The sequence below is a fragment of the Lepidochelys kempii genome, chromosome 2 (genome assembly GCF_965140285.1).
Source record: "Lepidochelys kempii isolate rLepKem1 chromosome 2, rLepKem1.hap1, whole genome shotgun sequence".
Classification (NCBI taxonomy): Eukaryota; Metazoa; Chordata; order Testudines; family Cheloniidae; genus Lepidochelys; species Lepidochelys kempii.
Window position 1 is genome coordinate 220,683,422 of NC_136381.1, and position 27,671 is coordinate 220,711,092.

At 40.5% G+C, this 27,671-nt stretch overlaps 2 protein-coding genes across 2 annotated transcripts in view; one reads left to right on the plus strand and one right to left on the minus strand.

Annotated features, from left to right (window-relative positions):
- UMAD1 (UBAP1-MVB12-associated (UMA) domain containing 1) overlaps positions 1-10,960 on the minus strand; it is a 133,213-nt gene extending 122,253 nt beyond the window's left edge. Inside the window, exons 1-2 of the mRNA XM_073333866.2 lie at positions 10,743-10,960; positions 1,564-1,669 (exon numbers count right to left, since the gene is read on the minus strand). Coding sequence (XP_073189967.1) covers positions 1,564-1,645 — 82 coding nt within the window. The 5' untranslated portion in view covers positions 1,646-1,669; positions 10,743-10,960. The remainder of the gene's footprint in view (positions 1-1,563; positions 1,670-10,742) is intronic.
- A 7-nt stretch (positions 10,961-10,967) lies between these two features.
- Positions 10,968-26,667, plus strand: RPA3 (replication protein A3). The gene is made up of 4 exons (XM_073333867.2): positions 10,968-11,208; positions 16,224-16,298; positions 17,597-17,705; positions 19,289-26,667. The coding sequence occupies exons 1-4, from the start codon at positions 11,110-11,112 to the stop codon at positions 19,369-19,371; spliced, it is 366 nt and encodes a 121-aa protein (XP_073189968.1). The 5' UTR covers positions 10,968-11,109; the 3' UTR covers positions 19,372-26,667.
- Positions 26,668-27,671: the final 1,004 nt, after the last annotated feature.

Sequence of the window (27,671 nt, forward strand, 5' to 3'; positions counted from 1 at the left end):
AGTCCTTCCTGAGACACATTCCCCTGAATTTGAGAGTTTTGTAACTGCTTCTGTCTATAAGGGAATGATACCTTCCACTGTCAGCACTACTGGACATTCCTTTACAAGGGAAAGGAATAATTATATGGCAAACTATTTTGAACTAATTTGCAAGGTTAACAACTGTGTTAGATTTAAAACAAAACAAAAATTACAGTCACCACCAGGATTTGTGTGATACGCAAGACACTTCTGCCTACAACTCTTCAAGCCTGGCATTCCAGCATTGGCTCTGGGACTGCCTCAAATGATATAGTCATTACTTCTGAAGTGCTTTTCACAAGCTTTTGAAGAGATTTTTTTTTTTTTTTAAATGCAGGTGCCAGAGTTAATAGATTTAGCTACCAAAACTGGAGTTCGTAGATACAGGGCTGTAGCAGATCAAGTAAGCTTACTGAGAGGCAACTGTTAAACAGAACATTACAAAAGTAAAAATTAAATCCTTGAAATCAGACCTGCCCTAATAACTTGTAAGTAGTTGGGGCACCTATTGGTATGCAGGAAAACAGTTGTTCTGGAAGCTACTACTTAACACTTCTGTTAAAATATTTCTTCTGTTATGAAATTTCCTAATTGTTCCAGTGATAAGACCCATTACCTCCACAGTGAACCTCTCTGAAAAGGTTAGCATCAGCACAAATGGAAGAAACTCTTAAATACATCCACAGTAACAAATACTGAGAATTAGTAGGAAAAAAGTCAGCCTCAAATAGAGAGGTGGAAGACCTCTGGCAAGAACAAATCAGTAAATCAGAATATTTATAATGACAGATTTACACGAGGATGGAATTACTTGCAATAAGAAATAAAAAATCATTTGCAATACAAGGGTAATAAAAAGCTTGATTTTCTTCACATTTCATCCCTCTTACACGACCATGAAAGACTTGATTAAAAAAAAAAAGTTTGACAAATTCATAGATTAAAATGAGCAGAATTCCATTTTATTTCTGGAAAAGTCTCATTTATAACAACTGACATTTTAGGAAACTAAATCATTACTAACTGCTTAAATTTTCACCGAAGTACTCAAGTGCCAGATTCTGAGAGAGAAGACCTACATTTCATATGTGACTGTAAATAACATATGTAACATACAGGCATTTCCGAGTTAATATCTGGAAAACTTTGGTAGCAACTGAGTTTATAACAAATAAGTGCTTAAGAAGAGTAGTTCTCCCTTTTGATCGGCAAAGAAGGTGTTGAAGTTATTCATGTTTTTCAGCAACAGAGTGTTCTTATTTTTCCTCTTTCATCGGACAACCAGCTAAGAGCTTTAGTATTTAGCTTAAAGTACCCATGTTTCTCTTTATCACGATACATGAAATGAAAGCAACAACTACAAGCTTGTTTAAAGAAACAGAATTGTGTGCACATGTTCAGTGTTTTGACTTATTTCATATCCATCATGGACCAATTTCTGTTCCTCATTCTGTTCTCATGTAAAAATTAAAACTTACCAAATTGACAGAAGTAATATTGTTAAAACACTTTAATGTAATACTATTTTATAGTATCACTTACCCACAAGAACAAATCCATCTGCTTCTATTTCTGGTAATGGCACTTTCTTAGAGTCCTGGCTTTTTCGGAAAAAGTTGAACATATCTTCTTTTCTCCAAGCCTCTCTCTAACAGGAAAACATTGTTAAATAAGTATGAAGCAATACAATTTAGCTTAGAAAAATTACCAAAAAGATAGTACATTATATATATTAATTCTGAAAATGTATCTCTAGATTTAAAAAATCAGATTTCCTTGTGTCAAATGGATTGAAATACTTTGTTGAGAAAGTCAACACTACAGATAGAGGTACAAAATTATTCACCTTCCCTCACTAATAATTCTCAGTCCAAACAGACAATTTTTCTGCAAGTTTCCATGTTTGGTTCTCCATGTTCTACTTTTCCTTCATAAAGTTGAAGGAAATCCCTTTGGCTGTTTTTGGTGCACGTTTTCACATTCTCTCACGCCCATTTTGCCAATGAAAAATTGCTATGCCCTCCCTAACTCACCAGACCCAGACAGAGTTAATCCAAAACTAGCTGAACTTTGAAATTTGAAATACAGCAGGTATTTAATCCTCACTAAGTATACTTGTCACCAAGTTGGAACAAATTTTGCTGCAAGTTAACCAATGGCCCAATCCCATAGAAACTTACACATATTACTTCATTCGCACAGATATCTCTATTGAAGTCAACTGAATTACCGTCATGAACGTTACACGTGTTTGCACAACTGGGCCCCAAGTTATGAATTTTTGAAAACATACACTAGGTATTCACAATACAAAGTTTCAGTTTTTCAGAGCTTATATTCCTAGAGAACAGTAAAGTACTGGTGTACCTTTTCCAGCAGCTTCTAAATATAATTTTCAAATATGGTGAATAGCAGATGACTGGTAATTCTTAGTTAGGCTAGTGTACATTTTGCTAAGAAACTAAGCAGGCAAGCCTAGCATGGTTATTGTCTCACCAAAAGAAAACATATAGACTAACCATTCTTGGCCAGTTTGTCCCATTTAAAACAAGCCAGTTAGACATGCTAGTAGTGGAATAAATGATTTGCACAGCAACAGGTGATACCCAAATTACCATCCAAGCTTTGCAATTTCCAACCAGTACAATCTCAGCAATTTTGAATAGCCACTATATTCATATACAGAACTGAATCCTGGACAGCTCTTCACATCTATTCATTATAATGTACCCTTTGGTCATCTCATCAACTTTTATCTAACTAATACATTGCCTAAAGCTTAATGTGCTATGAAAACACTATCAAAAATGATTTCATGACACAGAACAAAAGGTTCATGAGGGGAAAAAAAAACCCTCACTTTTCCAAAGTTTTCAACCCAAACTAGAAGACATCTCAGGATGACATTCATTTGAACAATGTCCACAAGCTCTCTCTCCTTATCATTCCAATTTACTTTATTCTGAGGAACAGCCTGGTTTAGGAGATTTCTTTGATAAAAGAAGAAGAAAAAAAAGTGACCTTTTCTGCCGTCAAAATATTTAAAATGTTCTCTCGCATCTTTTGTGAAAAGAAGCGTAGATGCAATCTGTCTTTCTTGATTTCATTTTTAATCAAGCTACCAGCTAACAAAACAAAAAAAGATATATACAGTATCAATTCAAATGCTGTCTACATGACTAATAAACAGCATACACTTACAGCACAGAACCGTTGAAATCAAGTTATATGTATAATTTATTCCATGTTCAGAAGTAGGAATCCAATAAAAATGTGTTTTTTTCCCCTCCTGGAAGGTGGGATTCCAATAAAACTATGAACTCCCCCACCACCCATGATAAGCAGCAATTTTGGTGCATTTATTATAGAAGGACACTGTGTAATGGAAAGCAAGAGACTGCAAGTTCCACCAGCCTTTGCAAAATGACTGCACCACACTTTATGCAAACAGCTAATAAAAATTGCAGCGTAATTAAACCACATCCAGGTGTCTCCTGAGCTTCTTCCAATATAGCTGGGCAATTAAGTTCAATGGCTGTGAATCACCATCTAGTATGTCTTCAACAGTTACAATAGTAAATCTAAACAGATTTCCCCTTTAGTATATTTTCTTAATTTTATGGAAAAAAACAAAATTAAGAGTTTATTAACATGTGGCTTCAATTCTCCATTTATTGTAAGAAGTTGTGTGCAAAACTATTAAAGCATAGTCCCTTGACATGCAAGACATATTTGGGACCCCAAAAGCTTTTATGTACATGTTCAAGTTATTTTGTGGTCCACTGAAAAGGTGTTGCATTATCTACTTTGCTTTTCCTTTCTGCCTAAATTGCTCTACTTTCCATTGAATACAGTATCGCCATTTTTCAAACTTACAATAAAACAAACAGTCTGTAAAGAAGTTGGATTGATTAGGTTCTTTTTCCTCTAATCCCATGTATATAGGTTTTCATTCTATTTCTTTAGATAAAGTTAAATTTGAGAACATCTTTGGAAAAGAACATACAGTGGTGGAACAAGTGAAAGTTTAGTTGGGGGGGACTAACAAAACAAGTGTTTGAAGGAAATACTGAGTTAATTATTTTTAGGTGTTCTTTCCAACTTCTGCAACATTTTTCAGTAGCATTAGCAAAGTCTGTATGCTCTGGATAGTTTCCTAGATGATTTATTGAACAAGTGCTAGTTATTCACCATATATGAACTGCCTAATTCTGCTGTTATTGAATTATTAACCAAATATATGTATTCATGTTTGAATATTGGTGATATAGCAGAATTTTCTAAAGCTTTCACAATCCATTGTTAACTTTGAACATTCAACAGCTGATCTTCCTAGTGATCTGCCACACATCATCCATCTCCTCACTGATTATCCTGCATTATGAAGACCCTCCATCATTTCTTTACATAATTTTCTCAAGGCTATTTCCATGTCTATGCCTAATGTGACCAGAGTAAATAAGTTTGCATCAGTTGATTTCCAACATAAATGGTCTGCTTCTCTCCAATAATATTTCTAACACAGGCATTTGTCTTTTCTTCCATCAGGAGATATGCAAGTCTTCATCAGCACCACATTTCAAATGCTTCAATTTTCTTCTTGTCAGTAACATCAACTTCCCACCATACACATTCATAAATCTCTATGGAAAAAATATTAGGTATTTCACCAGTTGTACCTTTGTACTTTAAGATGCCAAGGTTTTTCCACAAATGAGGCCATGGCTGAGCAAACCACCCTACCCTTCTTCCAATTTCTTTGGAACAGCTGCCTTGTTTGGCTATATATGATTCCAGATAACTAAATTCATCTACAACTGGTCCATTAATCATGATTTCAACTTGAGTCCTCTTTTTGTTGCATGTACATTGACAACTATTTTGTTTCAGTCCAGTTGTACACAGTTGGGAATAGTCCATATTCCTCACTAACTGGTTTTTACAGATCCCAACATTTGTTGCATTGCATCAGGGGTTGTAGCAAAGAGTATTGTGTTGTCAGCATATCTGAGCTTGGTTAAGTGATGTTCACCAATGGAAATCCCAGCTCCTTCCACTGTGTCAAAACTTCCCAAGGCTTGTCTCAGAATAAATTCTGCATATAGGTTAAAGAGGCTTGGGCCAAAATTTGTCTCACACATCGTGCAGCAATGGAAAACCACTTACTGTCACCTACTATTCACATTCTGGTCTGTTGGCAGAGACTGCAGTGAATTCAATAGAATGCCTTGGAATCCTTGCCAGCCAGAATCCTACAAAGATAGTCATGTTGAATGGTATCAAATGCTTTTGATTAGTCAATGAAACAAAGGATCAATGGCTGACTGTACTCTACATTTTTAGGTGATATGACAGATATTCACGATCTGTCATGTGTGCCTTAGTTCTGCTTTCGTTTAATGCGATCCTGGATTAAGAAGAGCAGAACTTTGCTCATGTGCATCATGGGGATAGTCACTCAACTATTGTACTCTTACATCTCCCTGTGTTGGAAATGGCAGAAAAATTCCCTCCATCCAGTCCTCTAGCCAATTTCTAGTCATCCATAATTACAAATTTTCCACACAAGATCAGTATTGGTGTTCCTCAATCACTTAACAATACTGTGTGCACGTCCCTGGTGCTTTCCAAGCTTCATTTTCATAATAGCAAGCACCACTCTCACAGGTTTGATGACTCCAGCTTTGTACTCTCTTCTGTTGTACTCTATTATGAGTGGCTTTTCTGAAGCTTACTGATTAGAGTGTTAATTTCTCCAGCTCCGTTCAACATCATTCTCAGTGAGGACTCAAGACCTTTTATTATGTTTGCTTGCAGGGAAAACCTTTTAGCAAAAACTCTTACCACTGTGAGCATAACTTTTTTTATGATTACTCTCTTTACAGTTCTCAAGGGTCATCCACTTTGCCCCTATATATTCACTCATCTCATCCAGTCTGCCTTTGAATCTGTCTGATCAGTTTCTTATAGCCTCTCCTACGTTCTTCCATCTTCAAACCATTCTCTTTCCCTCTGCACTGTCTTCCTGCCAGGTCAAACATCTTTTCAGTTAACCATGGTGTGTGGTCCAACACTGACTTTTCAGAACATGTACTCTGGTGGTTTCAAGCATAAGTTTTCATTTTATTCCAAAATTCGTTGAGGTTGTTCTCTTCTTTCACTGTGCCAATGCCTCAAACGCATTCTCAACAGAAGTTATATAATTGTAGTTGATTCTGGACAAATCTAAAGGCAGTGGACCTGTCAAATGCCACATCTTTTTAAGTTTTAGTTTTTTGTGTTTGTGGGTCAGATGATCAGCTGCTAGCCTCAATCTGCATGCCTCAATCTGCACTCAGTAAAGTCTTTGTACACTTGTACTGTATCTCCAGAGTTACTGTATCATTACAGAGTCGATTTGATTCTCTGTCACACTGTCAGGTGACTGCCATGCACATAAATATCTAAGATGTTGGGTGAAGATGGTCTTTAACCAGGTGATCAGAGCAGCAGAATTCAACTAAAGGCCTCCATCTCTCTCATTTTGTCAGCCCAAATCATTGTTTTCGGTTATTTCTGAATTATTAGATGTAACCATAATACAGATCATGAAACATTTTACATAAAGCATAATCATTCACTTTCTGGAATACTGCTGCCAGCATGGTAAAATATCGCCTTGAATTGTAAACTATAGGCAAGTATATAGATATATATATATATAGGTTTATAGGTAAGTGGCTGGGGCCACTCCGGCTGGCCTGCCCAGGGCGGGGGGTTAGTGGTTGAGGTGGATTAACTGGTAAGACTAATGCTTACTGTTTAACCATTTAATATTTTACATATCTATTGAATCCCTGACCATCTTGGCTAATAGCCATTGACATGCCATCCTCTATGAACTGAAATATTTCTTGAACCCAGTTATACTTTTGGTCTTCACAACATTCCCTAGCAACAAGTTGCACAGGTTGACTATGCCTTGTGTGAAGAAGTACTTCCTGAAGTTTGATTTAAACCTCCTGCCTGTTCATTTCAGTGGGCGACTCCTGATTCTTGTGTTATGTGAAAGGGTAACTAACACTTCCTCATTCCCTTTCTCCACACCATTCATGATTTTATATAGGGTACCAAATCCCCCAATAATTATCTCTTCCAAGCTGAACAGTCCCAGTCTTTTTAAATCTCTCCTCATATGGAAGCTGATCATACCCCCTAATCATTTTTGTTGCCATTCACTATATCTTTTTTTTTTTAAATGAGACAACAAGAACTTTTGCATGCAATATTCAAGATGTGGGTGTACTATGGATTTATATAGTAGCATTATGGTATTTACTGCCTTGTTGTTATCTACCCTCTTCTTAATGGCTCCTAACATTCAATTAGCTTTTTTGATTGCCGGTCCACACTGAGCAGATGTTTTCAGAGAACAATGATTCCAAGATCTCTTTCTTGAGCGGTAATAGCTAATTTAGATCCCATATTTTGTATGTATAGTTGGGATTATGTTTTCCAGTGTGCATTACTCTGCATTTATCAACGCTGAATTTCATCGGCCATTTTGTTGCCCAGTCACCCAGTTTGGTGAGTAATGCTTTGCGGTCTGCTTTGGAATTAACTATCTTCAGTAATTCTGTATTGTCTGAAACCTCTGCCACCTCACTGTTTACCCCTCTTTTTCAGATAATTTATGAATATGTTGAACAGCACTGGCCCCAGTAAAGATCTTTGGGAGACCCCAGCTATTTACTTCTCTCCATTCAGCAAACTGACCACTTATTCCTATGTTTTGTTTCCTGTCTTTTAACCAGTTACTGATCCATGAAAGAACCTTCCCTCTTAACCAAAGTAAGTAGTCATAGGATAAGAGTCTTTGGTGAAGGTCCTTGTCAAAGGCTTTCTGAAAGTCCAAGTACACTAAGAACAACAAGAATACGGTGACGGGGTGTGCCTAACCATGCTCTGTCAGCCAAGGAAGCCACATCCCCTCGCCCCTGCTGGACATGCTCCAGCTCCAACAAAAGCAGATGTGTGTTGCAAGCTTTTAGAAGGAGACTGCTAGAGCTCCAGGACCCAGAAGCCAGCTGCGCTGAGGCTCCAACAGACCACCCCAGCTGACCGCCAACAACGACGGAGGAGAGACAGTGGAGGTTACGAGACTCCCAGCCTTGGAAAGAAAGGTAGGAAGTGACCCAGGGAGCAGGACCGAGGTACCGGGTGACTGAGACTGGTTGTGAAAGCACCAGTTCCCTAGGGCCCTGATGCCCGGAGGGGCAAACTATGCAGTAGCACTGCTGTACTGACATTAACCACTTGGCCGTGCCACCCTGCACCAAAGGGAGACTGCACAGATTCTGGCCACTGGACTGCAGTGCTTTGGGGGCTAGGGAAGCTGTGGCGACAAAGGAGGCAAGCCACGAGGGATGCTAAGTCTCCACTTTGATACCCCTACAACCTGATGCCCTGCGTGAATTAACATGGAACAAGGATCCTTAGCAACTACAAGGACAACTTCAGTGATGGTGGAAGGTTGACTACAGTGGGAGGAAAGTCAGTCAAGGTGAAGGGGCAGGCCCAATTTTGCACACTGGGCAATGAAGGGGAAAAGAGACCTGGCACTGGGTGTCCCCAATGGGTGAGACAGCAGGAAAAGCCAATTGCACCCACAGACCCTGAGAATAGCAGCCACACTCCTTGGGTAAAAGAGACCCAAGCACTGCAGAAAGCCACTTTTAGAGTACAGTATGGGGAGCAGCTCACAGAGCTGGCCTTTGCAGGTCCATACTGACCATTGATTTCCCCTCTTAAATTAGAAAACCTCAAAATGTAAAAGAAAAAAGCAGTTTATGTTTTTAAAGTGGTTAGCCCTTATCCTTTAAAATAATATCTTCAAAGAATGAACCAACTTATCTCCATCAGTAGGGAGTAAAGTTTGTCTCTGAAGATCTAATTCCACCTTCTGTCTTATCCACCAACAGCCTTTATCAATTCACACTTCCAAATCCAGGTGAGGCACTACACTCCAGACAGAAAGCGCTCTCAACAGTGGGAGCTTTGGTGCCTTGGGCGCTCAGGCCACACTTGTTTAGGTGCCTGAACTTTCACCCCCTTGTGACATTACACCACTGGGGTCAAATTTACTGCACCGCTGTGAAGGAAGAACAGTAAGAGCCCTACCCAACAGGGGGCTCTGGCAAAGAAACCGCAAATGTCTGGTAAGCACCATATGAACCCTAGGTTCAAAGGCTTCCTTCTGGCTGGATATAAAGGCTACATCTACACTAGAAGTGCTACATCGACGCAGCTGCAGCGACGTCCAGGGGTTCTCAAACTTCATTGCACCATGACCCCCTTATAACAAATGTACTACATGACCCCAGGAGGGGGGCTGAAGCCTGAGCCCACCCAAATCCCACCACCCTAGATGTGGGGGCCAAAGCCTGACCCCACCACCCCAGGCAGGAGGCTCAAAGCTGAAGCCCAAGGGCTTCAGCCCCAGGCAGAGGGCCTTTAACCTGAGCCACACCACCCAGGGCTGAAGCCCTCAGGCCCCAGCAAGTCTAAGCCAGCCCTGGCAACCACATTAAAACTTGGTCCCAACCCACAGTTTGAGAACCGCTGATTTAAGGCATGTCTACACTTACCAGGGATCAACACTGTAGCAATCTGTGCAGCGGGGATTGATTTAGCGGGTCTAGTGAAGACCCACTAAATCACCGCAGAGCACTCTCCGGTCAACTCCAGTATTCTGCCCAAACGAGAGGAGTAAGATAAGTTGATGGGAAATGCAGCACAGTGTAGACACCACAGTCAGTCAACCTAAGGTGCAGTAGCGTAACTTAGGTTGACTTACCGCAGTAGTGTAGACAAGACCTTAACTCCAGCCCCCATAAGTGGCAGGAGCTAGGTTGGAGAGAGAAGCTCTCCCATCAACATGGCACTGTCTACACCAGCGCTTAGGTTGGTATAACTTACATGGCTCGGAGGGGGTCTTATTCACACCTCCGAGCGACTTAAGTTATACTGAAATAATTTCAAGTGAAAACATCCATTCAATGTGCAGCACCAGTCAAAAAAGCAAAGAGAATGCTGGGAATAATTAAGAAAGGGATAGATAATAAGACAGAAAATATCACACTGCCTCTATACAAATCCATGGTATCTTCACATCTTGAATACTGCGTGCAGTTCTAGTCACCCCATCTCATAAAAGATATATTGGAGTCAGAAAAGGTACAGAAGAGCAACTAAAATGATTAGGTGTATGGAACAGCTTCCATATGAAAAGAGATTACAGAAACTGGGATTTTCAGCTTGGAAAAGAAACAACTAAGGGGGGGGGGATATGATATGATAAAGGTCTATAAAATCATGACAGGTGTGAAGAAAGTAAATAAGGAAGTGTAATTTACTCCTCCTCAGAACACAAGAACTAGGGGCCACCAAATGAAATCAATAGGCAGCAGGTTTAAAACAAACTAAAGGAAGTATTTTTTCAACACAACACTCAGTCAACATGTGGAACTCCTTGCCAGAGGGTGTTGTGAAGGTCAAGACTATAACAAGGTTAAAAAAAAAAACCACTAGATGAATTCATGGAGGATAGATGCATCAATGGCTATTAGCCAGGATGGAGCAGGAGGAGACGAGACCAGTCACTCCCTAGCACCTCTGCGCACTCAGCACTCCAGGGGCAGGGGCAGGGGCAGGGGCGACCCCGCCCCACTCCGCTCACTCACCGCGTTCCCGCCTCAGACGCGCTCCCGAACCGAACCACGGCACCGCCTGACGCCACCACAGGCGCCTTCGCTTCCGGGTTCACTCTCCGAGCAGCCCCCACCTGACCCTCACACCCGACAAAAAGGCCCCAAGCGCCCTCCGATTCGTACGCCGTGAGAAGCGCCGTTTGCTCACGTCACCAGGGCGTCGGGACCGGATTTTGTCCCGTTCGATTGGCGGCTTGAGAGGAAGCCCCGCCCCGATGTCTCCCCTGTTGCCAGGGCGACTGCCGGGCTCGTCGGAGAGCGGAAGTGCTGGTTTCCCGCCGCTCAAGGGGAGCTGTGGCCGGTGGGGCAGAGCGCGGCGCGGGCCTCGGGACCGCTCCACATGGGGGACGTGCACGAGGGGCCGCGGCCCCGCATCGCCACCAGCCTCTTAGCGCAGCACCTCGGGCAGCCGGTTTGCTTCGTGGGCCGAGTGGAGAAGGTAGCGGGACCCCCTGCCCCCGCCGCTAGCCGCTCCCTGCCCGGGTCCTCTGACTCCTCAGGCCGGAGGGTTTGGAGCCCGCTGCCTCCCTGCGAGTCCCCGGGGTCCAGGCTCTGAGGAGCTATCGGCCGCTGCTGGACTCTGCTCGAGGGCAGTATGAGGCTCCGGGCTGCGCGGCTCCCCTCCAGCGCAGGTTCGGCTTCGCTGGGCGGGAGGGGGCGCCTATGGGTCCCCTCACAGCCCTTGCTGGGGACCCACACCCCAGAGCCAGGCAGCACCGGGCCTGGCCCGGGGTGTCGCAGACCCAGCGCCCGGTGTAGCTCCGTGCCGCATCTCCACCCCCGGGGACCCCGCACGGCAGCACTAGCCGCGCGGCCTCCCCCGCGCCAGCGCTGTGCTCTGCACCGCTTACCCGCCCGCTGCCTGTGGCTCCTCTCCCTGCTGGCTGCGCCGCTTTACCGTGGGTAGGGGGACAGCAGCGAATTCGGATCTAGTGTGTCTTTAAAAATGAATTGCAGGTAGTTCAAATTGTATCTGCCTAGTGCTACGATATTTGCACAGTCCCATGCTGTTGCATCTGTCAAGTATACCCAAATAGGAATAACAATGTCAGTATTTCTCTGTTCTCCTGCTCTCTCTCCAAGAATGTGTCTCTACTTGTGGCTCCACTGAATGCATCCGATGACGTGAGCTGTAGCTCACGGAAACTTATGCTCAAATAAATTTGTTAGTCTCCGGGGTGCCACAAGTACTCCTTGTGGCTTGTTTGCTTTCAGTGTTATGCTAAGCTTGATCTTGACATAATTTTTTACTTGGAGAACTATGGTGGTAAGCTGGGTGTTTTTACCAACATAGTTTTGCCAGTCAGCGCCCTAGCATAGACATTTAAACCAATGTAAAGTATTTTATACTAGTGTAGCTTGGTTTGCTTCACCAAACTGTGATAAGGTGGAAGTACTACCACTGGTATAAATGCATCTACGCTGGGGGTGGGAGTTGCCACTTTAACTATGCCATAATAATTAAAGTGCGAAAACGTCTAAATTTAGACAAGGTTTTATTGAGGGAGGTTGTGGAGGGAGAAACAATCCCTTGGGTAAAGAGGGTCAGACGCCTGGAGGGCTTTGAATATCCAGACTGGACTTTTAACTGGAGATAGAGCTAGTCTTGGGACTGGAGCCAGGTGATGTATTCCTAGCTAGGCAGACAGGCTACTGCATTTTTGTACCAGTCAGATTTAGCATTTGGCTTCATTCATAGGTATAATTTACAGTAACCAATGCTGGTCTCAAAAAGACAAGGCACAATCTTCTGGCCAGTCACAGATGAAAGTTAGTATTTTTTGCTGCTCTAGCTATTTGGGTATCCAAATGCATGGAGCCGTTCAAAGGACCCCATGCTGTGGACCAACTTAATAATCCAGGACCTTTGATAATGGGAGTATTTATTGAAGAGAAGAAAAGTATTTCAGAACCAATCAGCATCAAATTGGTTTAGCCTGGGTTCATGTTTAGCCAGCTGCTCTTCATCTGGAGACTGACTTGGTCTAAGCATTGAGAGAACTGGAAGGAGATGCTGTTTTTAAGTTTGATGTAAATGAGATGTCAACTTGAGCATAGTCTGCATACTGTTGGCACTTCAGCCTGCATTGTCGCCTTCGCTTGTCCAAAGGCTTCATATAAAATCAAACACTGTGGAGGAGAAGTTGCTATTGGCAATTCTTCAGATTTAACTCTGAAAGGAAAGACTTGAGCCATTTCAGGGAATTTCTGGTCTATCCCCAACCCCTGTAAGTTTTTGGAGTCAAGCAGAAGTATCTGGTGATCAACCATATGAAGTGGCCCAAAGATGTCAAACATGACGAGTATGAATGTGCTTCCTTTGAATATGGACACAAGAAGTCCACCACCAGTGCAACAAGTGCTGTGTCTGTTGTATGCCCTGCTTTGAAGCCTGACAGGTTCAGGATGCTGACAGCTAGTGTTTGAAACTTTTTTTCCCCAGCTTCTAAATTTTCTTGCTTAGAAAAGGGATGTTGTATGCTGGAGGATAGTTCATGACTGAAGGTTTCTTTAGCATAAGTCAAATATTGCATGTTTGAGAATAGGTGAAACATTTGCTTCATCAAAGGAAGTTTTAAAATCTGTAAGTGTGGTCTTATATAGAGGGTGGATTTGATTTAAATCGAATTGATTTAAATCACTAGTCAGGAAGACAGAGTGGTGGCTGTGTTAATCTGTATCAGCAAAAACAACGAGGAGTCCTTGTGGCGCCTGAGAAACTAACAAATTTATTTGGGCATAAGCTTTCGTGGGCTTGGTGCCACAAGGACTCCTTGGTTTTGTTTTAGTCAGGAAGACTCTATTTAATCATGGATTTCTACACAAAAGTGCATTCTTGGTGGTTGTTATAACATAATACATATTCTTCACAACTCAGATAAATGTAGGTTTCATTTTTAGAAGGTACGCACGATACATTTTTAAAGTGATTTATTTTGAAAACTTTTCAGATTAGTTTTACGGCTATATCAAAAAATGAATGATTGTTTTGGCTATTTCATTTACTGAAGGTAATTGAAGCAGATATTTATGAAGTCATTGGGAGGTGAACTATCTCCAATTCAACAGGTTAATCATTAATATTTGGAGGATTTTCTTGCCATGCTGTATTAGGAGGAGAACATCACCAGACAAACATTTGTTTTATTTAACTAAAACAACAACGTTATGTATTCTGGATTTTTTTCTTCAACAGCAAACATATTTTAGCAAAACAAGCATATGAATTTTTGAATTTAGTTAAACATTCAAGTTTCTTAAAATCAGGTTTGTTTTTGTTAAAATTGTTTAAAATAGTTAAATGAAATATTTAAAAAACAAAAATTGAATCAACTGTGTCAGCCAGGTCAACATGAAAAATTTAAAACATTGCTTTTTATCCACCCTGCTTAGATATCCTTTACTCCATCCAGAAAGGGTAGGGGTCAGTCACAAATGAATGACCTGATTGCCATGAAAACTTCCATGACTACACCATAACCCCTTGCTAACTTTTGTTGTCTTACTGGAAGATTTAGTTGCTTATTAAAATGACACTCTCCCCTGGTGCTGTGTGAAACCTGTCTATAAAGAAGCAATGAAAAAACTTCAGTGCACAGGGTGAGGGGAAGCGGGGGGGAATACTTTAATATTTTTAGTTGTAGTAATGTTAGGGGCTGTCATCTGTGTTTTTTTTTGTTTTTTAAATCAAATAGTCTGTGACTTTTTAAGAAAAAAGAAAAGGAGTACTTGTGGCACCTTAGAGACTAACCAATTTATTTGAGCATGAGCTTTCGTGAGCTACAGCTCACTTCATCGGATGCATACCGTGGAAACTGCAGCAGACTTTATATACACACACAGAGATCATAAAACAATACCTCCTCCCACCCCGCTGTCCTGCTGGTAATAGCTTATCTGAAACCTGACTTTTTAAGGTTAGTGGAGGCACTCAGCAGCTGATAAAAGTTGAACATCAGGCTGTGTCTGAAGTTCTCAGTGGCACTCTCTCCACTCTGGTATTTATTACCTTGTTGTTTGGATAGAACCCAGGTGTGCTGACCTTCAGAGCACGATCCTTGTATTGTGCTTTTAAAACATAAGGCATGTTCCATACAGAAACAAAGACCTAAGAATGGATAGCTTATGTTTCAACATGAGTTGGGGGTTTTTCTTAAAGTTAGAAAATGTGAGCACTACTAGTGGTTTTCAATGAATATATAAGATGAAAAATGAAAAATTTACAATTCTTAATTAGCATTTAAAAGGTCACTTTTTTAGCAAAGACAAAAATTATTTAGTACTGTTGGCCTTATTATAACAATTTTGTAAATAAAGCAAAAACATCTCTTACATTTCTTCCATATGTAGCAAACAGTTTGTTGTTAATGTATCTAAAGCTGTTCTATCAGTCATCATTTTGATTTTGTTTAAAAGGGTTTTACAGAGCCTAACTGACTTTTTTTTAAAAAAAGTTTAGTGACTACCATACTTTTAAAAATAACGTTCTATTATGGTTGCAACACAAGTGCTGTACTTCAAGAAATGAGGCTATGTCTACACTACAAGCTAGTTGTGATTCCTCTCCCCATGTACACATACTTGCATTAGCTCTCATTATGCTAGCGTGAGTATAAATGGCCGTGTAGCCACAGTAGCACTGGTTGCAGAGGCAGAAGCATGACTGAGCTGTGCCGAGTACAAACCTGCCTGAAACCGTTGGGTATGTACTCAGCACAACTCAGCTATGCCTCTGCTGTCATTACTCATATTACCATGGCTACACTGCTGTTTATGCTTGTGCTAGCTTGATGAGAATTAGCATGAGTACGTATACACAATCAGGGAATCACACCCTAATTCAGTGGCTCTCAAACTAGAGCTGAAGCTTGTTCAGGGAAAGCCCCTGGCGGACCGGGCCGGTTTGTTTACTTGCCACGTCCTCAGGTTTGGCCGATTGCGGCTCCCACTGGCTGCAGTTTGCAGCTCCAGGCCAGTGGGGGCTGCAGGAAGGGCAGCCAGCACATCCCTCGGCCTGTGCCGCTTCCCACAGCCCCCATTGGCCTGGAGTGGCAAACCGTGGCCAGTGGGAGCCACAATCGGCCAAACCTGCGGACGCGAAAGGTAAACAAACCGACCCGGCCTGCCAGGGGCTTTCCCTGGACAGGCAGCGGCCCTAGTTTGAGAACCGCTTCCCTAACTCATAGTGTAGATATAGCCTGAAAGTAGCTAAAAATCAGTGATGCTTTTTAGTTGGCCATTCTGACAGAAAGGGGAAAAAAAAGTAAACTGGTGGTAAAAAGTAAGAATTTTGATTTTAAAAATATTTAAGCTGACATGGGGAATAATTAAATTTACACACTTTTACTGTTCTTGAATGTGATATGTACAGTACAGAATCCAGTTATAATTTAGAAGAAATTTGCTTTGATAGTTTGAAGATATGTACTTAAAGACTTAATAATCTTTTTGTAGATTCACCCATCTGGGAAACTTTTCATCCTTTCGGATGGAGAAGGAAAAAATACAACTGTTGAACTGAGCGAGCCTGTAAGTTTAAGTGTCGTTTTGGAAGTTAGTTACCATTACCTGTCCTAACTTTTTTTTTCTTTCCCCCCCGATCATGTACTGAAAGGGCAATAAATGCCTAGAGGGAGCTGAGGCCTGCTCCTTTTTGGAAACCATTCGCTTGAGAGTGATGACTGCTGGCTGGGAGCCCAGCTCTGAAGGCAGAGCTGCCACCAGCAGCAGCGCAGAAATAAGGATGGCATGGTATGGTATTGCCACTCTTACTTTTGCACAGCTGCCTGCAGAGCTGGGCCCTCAGTCAGCAGCTGCCACTCTCTGACCATCCAGCTCTGAAGGCAGCACAGAAGTAAGGATGGCAATACCGTGCCGCCCCCCACCACACACAATAACCTTGCAACATTTCCCCAACTCCCTTTTGGTTCAGGATCCCCAATTTGAGAAATGTTGCTCTCCCCATGAAATCTGGTCTTGTGTGCTTTTTACCCTATACTATACAGATTTCATGGTCCATCACATGTTTTTCATGGCCACGAATTTGGTAGGGCCATATGTTTATATAAACACTCATATATTACCTTTGACAGATTCAATTATTCCCTAGTGTACTAGAACTCCCTTGTTCTAACATATATAAAGAGAGGCCCCTAAGGTAATCTATCCTTCTGGAAAGAAAGTCCTGTTTTCATTGGCAGGTTAGAAATAAATTCTAGATGTTCAGAAACAATGAAATGGCTTAAGAAAGCACTTACCTTTGGATTGACAATTTTTATGATTATTTTTGTGTTTACTTTTTTTAATTGTCATTACCTGGGCTGAAGCTACTAATTTTTAGGTGCCTAAACATAGGGTCTACATTGTGACTCCTGCACCTATGGCTGAAACACGTGAAGAGCACTCCTTTCACAGTCTGAGCAAAAGCCTGTCGCAACTGTAGCAGCGCACTCGGAGTACAAAAACTCTTCTCCTGCTGCACCTGTGGTAAGCATGGCACCTACGTGCCCCTTGCACCAGCCTGCAGTATGAGCCAGATGTACTGAAAAGGATACAACCCCCCGCCCCCCAAGATTCCTATGGGTTGCTGCTAATCTGTGTGTTCCAGACAATACTAAATCCTTTCTTGGTTATAAAGCTGTAGATCTTTTAAATAACAAATTAGGTTGTAGACTCATTTTTCAGTAGTACTGTATTGTGTGAAATGGAACAGACAAATTATAGTAACAAACATTGTGTCCTAAACTGTAGCTGTGTGTGTAACTAGTGACATGCAGAAAATAGTAAACCCTAATCTGGTGACTCTTTAATTTCTATGTGTTCACTAGTTAGATGAAGAGCTCTCTGGTGTCATTGAAGTAGTGGGAAGAGTTACAAATCAGGCAACCATCATGTGCATGTCATATGTCCAGTTCAGAGAAGATAAAAGCGCTTTTGGTAAGTAAAAGATAAGCCTTACAAATAATATACATAACTTTTTAGATTATAAACATTTCCTCAGTGAAGGAAGGGGCATGTCTGCTAATACTTTCTCATAAGTCAGGTCCGTCTGGGAGTTGCCAGTATGATGAGTGGAGCTCTTTCTACATGTTCACAAGCTGCTTCCAGAAATCTCTGCTACTGATATAGAGGCTTCCATGCAGTGCCAGAACTTTGTTCCAGAGTTAGTGACCATAATGCAATTATGAGGAAAGATCATACCAAAATGCAGTACTGTGGTATTGAACTTTGGGTGTAGAAAGGAAGTTAAAGAAAGCTACTTAGAAAGAACCTAAACAAAGTTGCTAAAAAGCCCTAAAAGTCCTTAGACATGGAGGCTACATAAGTAACCTGTCTTAATTACTGTATTTTTATCTTTCTGCTTTTTCTGTTCAAGGTTCTGTAATGTTAATATCCCTATGCAAGAGTTGGTTCAAGCCAAAAAGAGTATTCTTATGTAGATCATTTGTACTGCTCCTGTCATTGGTTTCTGAGCACAGAGCACACCTGCTATGTGTACACAGAGTACTATCTCTCAATCCTCCATTCATTGGATAGTGTTTTGATGGTGTGGGGAAATGAGGCTGAAGGACAAAAGAATTTACAAAGATTATTTCTTAATTATAAAACACCTAGATACTTATGACATAAGTCTAAACCTGCATGGCTTCCAGAAAGAGAATGTCTCCAGTTGGTTGATAAAGGGAAATCAATAGACTTGTATTTGTTTTTTATTTTTGTTTTTTGAAAGCCTTTGGTAAAGTCCTTCAAGAGGCTAGTCAAGAAACAGTAGTCAGATAATGAGATTTCTTTCTCATGGATTAGAAATTTGAGAGACAGCAGGAATATATGGTTCATGTGTTGGTCTGTATCATTGGACTTGGAAGGAGCCTAAGAAGGCCCCCACCCGGTATTGGGTTTGGTGACAGTAAATAAATGACTTGATAGAAGGGTGAATATTGAGGTAGCAAAATTTATGGATAACATAAGACTAGAGGATTGTGAATAACTTTAGAAGAATTACATTTGGTCACACATCCCCAACTCTCTAGAGAAATAGATCAGGCAGAGAGAGGGTAACAGAAATGACAAGGATTTCCCAAGAGAAGAGAGCTTTTAAAAAGAACAACAAAAAACATAATTTTGAGGAGACCCAAGAAGCAACATGAGGCAGGTAAATAGATGTTGTAGAGAAAGTGGATAAACAATAGCACCCACTTTAATACAAGGTTCTGAAGGTTAGCAAGAAGAATATAATATTCTTCCAAACCATGGAGTACCAGCATAGTTGCTAAGGAATTACCTTTTGGTTCCCCATCATCTAACTACTAACATGCACTCTGGACTACAACCTCTTCTAAATACTTGTTTTCACCTGTCAAAGGAAATTATAGCTAAAGAGACCTAAAAATTGTGAGACTCAGCTGAATGATGAGGAAGAACTTCCTCAAACTCCATAATGTGAAAGTAGAGAATACTGGGCTAGTTAGCATTTTAATACATTTGTCACAGTGTCTTAATATTTTCTGTCCCTCTTCCAGATCTTGCGCTTTACAATGAAGCACTGAAAATTATCCATGAATTTCCTGAGTACTTCCCATTTGGTGTTACAAGGAATGATTGATGCTTCTTGGCACACACCTTCCAACTTCAGAGTAAACAATAACTGCATGGTGTAATCTTATTGTTGAGCAAGGAGGCTGAAATTATTTCTAGTGGAGGTGCTCAAGAGATGTCTGTTAGCCAACTGTAATATGAACTGGACACCGTGGCAAGGTACTACTGACTTCTATTTCGTACTTGCGTCTTTACTAACAATCCTAAGTGCAGCCAATGAAAAAAACGCAGTTTTGTTGGAATTGAGATCTTTTCAGTAAAATATTATTTTGACTGTTTTTGAGGCATTATATATATATATATATATATATATATATATATATATATAAAATATTTGTGTATCCAAAGGAATGTTTTTTAGTAAGCAAATTGGTTTGTTTTTAAAAGAAAAAAATCAAATGTTTAAGTTTCTGTATGCTTCCCCCCCATACCGCATGTATCAGGTGTTCTGTACAATACTTAGCAGGAAATGTCTATTTAAAATTAAGACAGTCTATGGGCTGTACCTTTAAACAGTATCTTTAAACTTAGATTATGTAAGATTGGATTTGAGTTCTTAAGTCTTGGAAAGTCACTTTCCTTAGCTTGGCAATAAAGCCTCAAACCTGACTTGAATTAAATGCTAAGACTTGTCTATTTTTAACAACCATTTCTTAGTGATAACTAAATCATGTTCAGCTGCTGCCTCATGTAATTTTTAATTTAACTCTCCAACACAAACCAGTCAGAGCACCTATAAGATACCTAATAACTGTGGTGATAATTTTTAAAATAGTGTTTCTAGTTGTCTTTGCTAATTTCCAAAGGAGTTGACCATATCACAAAACCTACCACAGCCTGCACTCTTGTTGGCAATCTAATCACAAGCATCAAGGACTGAAAAGATATGAGACTGTATTATTTTAATTGCTAAAGGTGGCCCTGAGACTAACATTGGTAGGAAGAGTTTGTACTGCCACTACCTATATGTTATATGTTTTGTGAATCAACAAGGAGTCTTCAGAGCTTTTAAGTTAGCATGCTTTCAGGAACAAAGTCTCAAAGGGAAAAAAATCTGACACTTTGTGTAGTCTGCTCCCGAATTCATTGCTTCAGAGACTTCTTGTTTTGGTTAACAAACCTTGTTAAAGTGTGTCTGTGATTAATAAGATTTCGTATGCAACCTTTACTAATTTTTTAGTGTTCTATAGAGACTAAAATTTGCTAATTTTTATGGCTACTTCCCACCTGCAAGAGGTATGTTTAAACATTTGCAGTATTTTCATTTTAGGTAGTGAGGAACAAAAATTGTTTTCAAAGACAGCTGCTGCTTCTTCAGGGGCTAGTCACTCAGTTTGAATCTTCAAACCATCTAGTAATCATCAGAAGCTGTGCTGTTAATTTTAATTAAAATTATGTATCTGGAGAGAGTAGCTGACTGAGATAAGACTGAACACTCTCTTCACCTGTAGACTGCTAGTTCAAATCCAGTGCAAATCAGCAATCAAAGTTCCTGCCATCTGAGAGTTCTTAAGTCACCTGTGAGAAATGAATCATCCTGGTTCAGTTGTTACCCAGGGTTTTCAGAACCCACAGCAAAAGTAACTTTACTGTTTCACTCCATAAGGTGTCAAGTATAAATCATTGGGAACACAGCAATTCCATCTGATGAAAGATTAATGCAAGTAAGCATGCTCTATCTAAAACTGCAGTTTATTAGCTTTAAGCACACACAGACATGAGCAATAGGTTTAGAACATCCTAAATATTTAACTAAAATCTGGAATGGTATTGGGTAATTAAAGAGCAGGTTCACAGTGGCCAGTTGTTCACCTACCAGGGAGAAAAGGTGTCAAGAAAAATCTCTCTTAAGATGGCTTCAGAGGACTGCTCCAGAATACACTTAGTCTTTTATAACTAACTTCTAAAAACACAAGTCATAGTAACACCTACTAAATTATCAAAAGTTAGGAAAAGTGATTAACTACGTAACAAACATTCCTAACAATCTTATAATACTTCTATATCAAAGGCGCCAAAATTCAAGGTTCTCCATCCACTTACTTTCTTTGTCTCAATTGTTGACTTTTTGTCTCCCCTCCTCCCATTCTGCTTGGCAGAAACTGGCAGCTATTTTTGACTTGGCCTTCAACAGCCTGTTTACTCAAATTAATCCTTAACTATGTGATGTTCTATTTTATTAAGCCATGGTAGCTGAATGTGCATAATATGGTTGAAATTAGCTTGATCACATTCTGGGGTACACCCCCCCCAGCCTCAAATCCAGGGTAACACAATCCCTAGTGGACAAGGGCCAACCTCAAACTAATTCAGTTAATACAACTGGAGAGACCCTTAGCAGAGAGATCAAGGAATGAATGGACTAGGGATGTAAATAACATGTAAAAACAATAACCATGTAACTAATTAAAATTCTCAGTTAAACGTTTAACCAGGGAACTAGGAGTGTGCTGCAGCACCCCCACATTTTAGGTGGGGCTCTGCTGCCAGCCCTGCACCCGACATCCTGGGGTCCCAGCTGCCGGCCCAGGGGTTTTGCGCAGGGCGGCAGCCTTGATCCCAGGCAGAGTTTAATCATTAATAGAAACAGATAAGCATCAAGCTTCTCCATTAATTGGTTAAACTTTTACATCCCTAGAATGAACAGTAAACTGTTTTCAATCCCTGAAACAGTTCTTCTAGGTCAGCCACCTAGGGCAATGCAGAAAAGCTGGCTCTGCCACTCTCATTGCTGTAGCTCTTTAGCGTCCAGCAACTTTGTCAACCACTTTCAAGAGTGCAAAGGAAATCTGATATTCTTGCCTTCACTACTGTATTTGTTTCTGTGGGCATCTGAGAGACCTGTTTCTTATATTATCGGCAAAGCTTGGGAGCGGATCTTTATGTGTATACTGTGCTACAGCAATAGATAGACATCTGAACAGATAATGCAAAAGTCTGATCTTTCAGTACAGTTTACATGAGAACAGGTATGCAGAACTAAAATACTGAACAAAGTAAATGGCACCTGCCACTGCTATATGATGACCGCATTTCATACACAATACAGGAAACCACTGTTGCCTTGGCTACTGCAGTTAGTACAGAAATACACTTTCTTGAGTGCTGGGTGTGGCTGCATGCCTCAGCCATGGAACTAAATCTTCCTTAGGATACCAAATTGTAACTTGTACATTACTTGAATTGGTTTGTCATACATTTTAGCCAACAGCAGGGAAAAGTAAACATTGCAGTTGAGGTATGTAGATAATGTTCTCTTCAGCATTATGATCAAATACTTTAGTGGCTCAAAATATTTTTATAGATTCAAATAGTTTGTTACTAAATGCAAATAATATTTTAGGGATTATCACCGTTTTTGGGAGAGGACTGACACCTTGAACATTAGATAACTGATATGGAGCCTTTCACTGCAAAATTGTTTTTGTTTTGAATCATGCCTAGGTCAGATAAACATGTTGTCTATTTGTTTTAGATGAAATATTTGGTCTTAATCTAGTTTCTAGAAGAAAAATTTGATATACAAAATTCATTGCAACTGTTGCTACTAACTGGACCTTATGGCACGATTTTCAGATGCCAAGAATTGAGCATGGAGAATCACCTGCCCTCTTGCCTCTTCATGTACACTTCCTTGATTATTGGAGAGCATTATCCAGGGGAGGAAAAATTGGTTGAAAAAATTCCTTCTTGACTCTTTTAAATGGTCATCTCATTCCCTGAATTTTAAGATTTACTTTTATCCTGTTTTGTATAGCTATAAACTTTAGCAGTAGTTCATCCTTTCTGCCAAAAAAAAAAAACCCACAAAAACACCACAACCTTGAAGTTAATAGAATCAACCTCATGCAGAGTTTTTATCCCAACGAGGGAGAAGTTCTAGAGAGTTGTCCATTAGAGATTTGGCTGCTTTTTTTGATTTTTACATGGAAGGTACTCTACAGTGACTATATAAGTAGCAGTCTTAAAACAAACTGCTGAAGTGGATAGTAATCAATCATTTAATAGTTACTTTACATCTTCCTTTCCAAGGTACTGTACACACATTCATATTCACACCTGATGCTGTTGTAACCCTCCTCCTTCGTCTTGTTGTATTGTCTCAAATTAAAGTATAATTTTTGGGGGTCTGGCACTGTGCTTTATTGGCCCTGTAAAACATCTTGCATATTTAAGTAACAAATATCATTGAGATAGTTAAATATGATATAGCCACTATATGTATGGATAAATGGAGGCACAGAAGTTAAGATTACATAAAATCACAATGAATCAATGAGATAAGGTAGGCAAGATAAGCTTTTATTAGTCCAATAAAAGCTATTATCTCAAATATCTTGTCTTTCATATTCTAGGACCAACATGGCCACAACAACACTGTAAACAACAATGAATCAGCAACAGATTTAGGAAAAGTCACCGAGTTCTGAATCCTAGTTTCCTGCTTTAACCATTAGAGACACCACTAGTTCTTTTTTATAATCCAGGCACCTAGTATCTCAGCAACTTTCAGTTGCAGTGAATATCATGTGCTGAAGACTATAAATTGTGTCTAGAGAAGTACTTTGAGATTTAAGTTTACTGATTTTTAATTTCACTGACTGCCCCTTCTACTTATATGTGGAGGGGTTAAAAAAGACTTACCTGTTTTTCCTATACCCTTTGTGATTTTAAGTACTTCAACCAAGCACCTTTGGTTTACTTCTTTCCAGACTAAGTAACCCTACTCCCACTCTGTCTCACCATATTTTCTTAGTTCCCCTTCTCTGTACCTCTTCTTAGCTTTGTCCCTTCCCTCACCGAGCAATGAAAACAAAACTAGCATTCCACTGCATAGAATTTATTTAATTAGAAGTGTAAGATACCTTTTCTCGTTCTCTCATGTTCTTTGGCATTTCAGTAATGATTTAAAATCACAATATATGGAGGAACTAGTAGCAATCCCATGGAATGATGAAATAAGCCACATGCAGCACAGAATATAAAACGCCCACCCTAAATTCCAGCCCTGAGCAACATCTCGTCTCTCTCTTCAACAGAAATTGGCCCAATAAAAGATATTACTTCATCCCTCTTGTCTCTGTAGTACTCAGTGTAGGCAGATTTGTTTTTTTTAAACTATGCCTATTTAATGTCATGGTCTTAGACTGGCACTACATACTGTGACTTTGTAGTGCTTTTATTATTTTTTTTTAAAAGGACCTGTCAATGCCTTATTAAAATGCTAACCACTTCTTGTTCAGACTCACCATGGCAAAATCAATTTCAGTAATGATACTAATGTCTTCTATAATCTATTGAAGCCTCTATCATTTGGAACATTAAAAAAGTATGAATGATTAATGAGCTGAGCATCCATCATTTAGATGAATGTGTTCATTTTTTTGATAGGGTGGTGCAGGTGAGCATTGTTCACTGAAATGAGAAAAATACCATTTCTCAAATTTCATGCATAAAAACATACAGAACTTCAAGTTTCTTTGAAGATACAATTATCACCCTTCTCTTACAATTTAGCTAGTAGACATTCTGCAGGTATTCCAGTTGCTAATGTGTCCTGTTGCATTTAGAAAACATATTTCTACTTTGTTAAACTTGCATGAGAGTTTAAAGAATACAGGATGTGTATTATACTGCTTCCTAATTCTTCTCAAGTTCCTTTGTATATTTTGTGCCAAAGTTCCTCCCCTACCTTGGTGGGTCTTGCGCTTATTGGCAGATTTGCTCGCCTTGGAGCTTCACGGCAGCCCTCAGCTTGTCCGTTTTTCTGAACCCCCAGTCCAGGTCAACTCCTCCTGGGTCTGACCAGGAGTTGGGGGGATTTGGGGGGAACCCAGGCCCACCCTCTACTCTGGGTTCCAACCCAGGGCCCTGTGGAATGCAGCTGTCTAGAGTGCCTCCTGGAACAGCTGAGCAACAGCTACAAATCCCTGGGCTACTTCCCCATGGCCTCCTCCCAACACCTTCTTTATCCTAACCATAGGACCTTCCTCCTGATAATGCTTGTATACCTCAGTCCTCCAACAGTCCACGTTCTCACTCTCAGCTCCTAGTGCCTCTTGCTCCCAGCTCCTCACACGCACACTACAAACTGAAGTGAGCTCCTTTTTAAAACCCAGGTGCCCTGATTAGCCTGCCTTAATTGATTCTAGCAGCTTCTTGATTGGCTGCAGGTGTTCTAAGCAGCCTGTCTTAATTGTCTCCAGAAGGTTCCTGATTGTTCCAGTACCTTCCCTGTTACCTTACCCAGGGAAAAGGGACCTACTTAACCTGGGGCTAATATCTGCCTTCTATTATTCTCCTATAGCCATCTGGCCCGACCCGGTCAAAGTGTTATTTACTCCTTCTCATTACACAAGAACTGGGGTCACCAAATGAAATTAATAGGCAGCAGGTTTAAAACCAACAAAAGGAAGTATTTTTTGACACAGCGCACAGTGAACCTGTGGAACTCGTTCCAGAGGATGGTGTGAAGGCCAAGACTATAACAGGGTTCAAAAAAAGAACTAGATAAATTCACGGAGGATAGGTTCAGCAATGGCTATTACCAGGATGGGCAGGGATGGTGTCCTTAGCCTCTGTTTGCCAGAAGCTGGGAATGGGTGGCAGGGGATGGATCACTTAATGATTACCGGTTCTGCTCATTCCCTCTTAAGCACCTGGCATTGTCCACTGTTGGAAGACAGGATACTGGGCTAGATGGACCTTTGGTCCAACCAGTAGGGCCACTCTTATGTTCTTAATGGTGGATTATATGCCACCATTAACCTGGCTCACCCCACCCCATCCGGAAATGCAAACAGTAAACATGCCTTGCAAATGAATTTACACGTTTTTGCTAGGGCATTCCTGTTTCTTAAAAATAATAACTTACATAGCCATGGCTGTAAGTGTGCTACTCTGTAACCACTCAACAGTTTAACAAGCTACCTGCAAACAGTTAACTATATAAGGATGGGGGGAGGTGGAAATGTGTTCCATTTACTAATTTAGTCCATTTCATGTAAAGGGCACCTGGGGCTAATATATCTGCCTTCTGTTACTCTCCTGTAGCCATCTGGCCCAGCCCTGTCACAATTTGTATTCAGACAAATTTATGACAAAATTAAAGTTTAGTACATAACTAATATAGGGTAAAGTACATTACAAAGATGACATAATATCCCCAATCAAGCATTATGAACCCAGAAAATTCAGACTTGGTTAAACTTAAAGAAAATCTAAACACATTCAGGTATGGACATGTACAGTTCCAGCACCCAAATAACCTTAACTCAGACCTGCTAATCTGAAGAGAAGATTAGATGCTTGGAAAACAGATCAAAGAGACCATTGGTGCTGAGGCTATTCCAAACAGATTTTTAGTGCAAACCTTAACTATAGAGCTGTAATTGGTGCCTTCATAGTAAATGCATAGAATGTGAAATGGATGTTTTCCTAACTCTATTTTAAACTTTTGAGGCATATTCCAAAGATCTTGTCTCAAGTAATGAAGCCATAAATAAAAATGGATAATTCCAAACATGAAGTGTGTTTCCTGCCATGAAGTGTGACTGGTGAAAGGGAATCCATATCCACAGACTCATCAGGAAAATAGGGAACACCCCCTTTAAATCTGCTTCGAAGGTGAACATTACAATTCTGCCTAACTTGAGCAACCCTGCTCATTTAGACACTTGGTGTGTTATGTCATCTGGTATACGCAAAAAGAAAAGGAGTACTTGTGGCACCTTAGAGACTAACCAATTTATTTGAGCATGAGCTTTCGTGAGCTACAGCTCACTTCATCGGATGCATACTGTATATAAAGTCTGCTGCAGTTTCCACGGTATGCATCCGATGAAGTGAGCTGTAGCTCACGAAAGCTCATGCTCAAATAAATTGGTTAGTCTCTAAGGTGCCACAAGTACTCCTTTTCTTTTTGCGAATACAGACTAACACGGCTGTTACTCTGAAACCTGTCATCTGGTATGTTATGTCAATCCTATAGCCTGAACCTGATCAACTGACGCCTCAGGCAGATTGGTAACAGAAGTCAGTCACATGGAAGCATGTGGTAAGGATTTTACCTTGAAACAGGTCTAGTTAAGTTTTAACTACTAGACAGCCTTTTATCTTTTTCTCTTGTAGCCATTTCTGACTTTAAACACCTTATACTTGTACTCACTCAAAATCTACCTCTTCGTAGTTCAGTAGTTTTGATTTATTTTTAAATCAAAACTAATCCAGAGTTCACTGGTTAAACTAAACTGGTAAACTCCAGATGTTAGAGGTCCGTTGCCCCTGTAAGAGGTCAATATTCAGCAG

Coding starts and splice junctions, on each gene's coding strand:
- RPA3 (XM_073333867.2), top strand. CDS start 11,110: ATGGGGGACGTGCACGAGGGGCCGCGGCCCCGCATCGCCACCAGCCTC. Junction 16,299..17,596: donor CTGTTGAACTGAGCGAGCCT/GTAAGTTTAAGT, acceptor TGTGTTCACTAG/TTAGATGAAGAGCTCTCTGG. Junction 17,706..19,288: donor AGAAGATAAAAGCGCTTTTG/GTAAGTAAAAGA, acceptor TCCCTCTTCCAG/ATCTTGCGCTTTACAATGAA.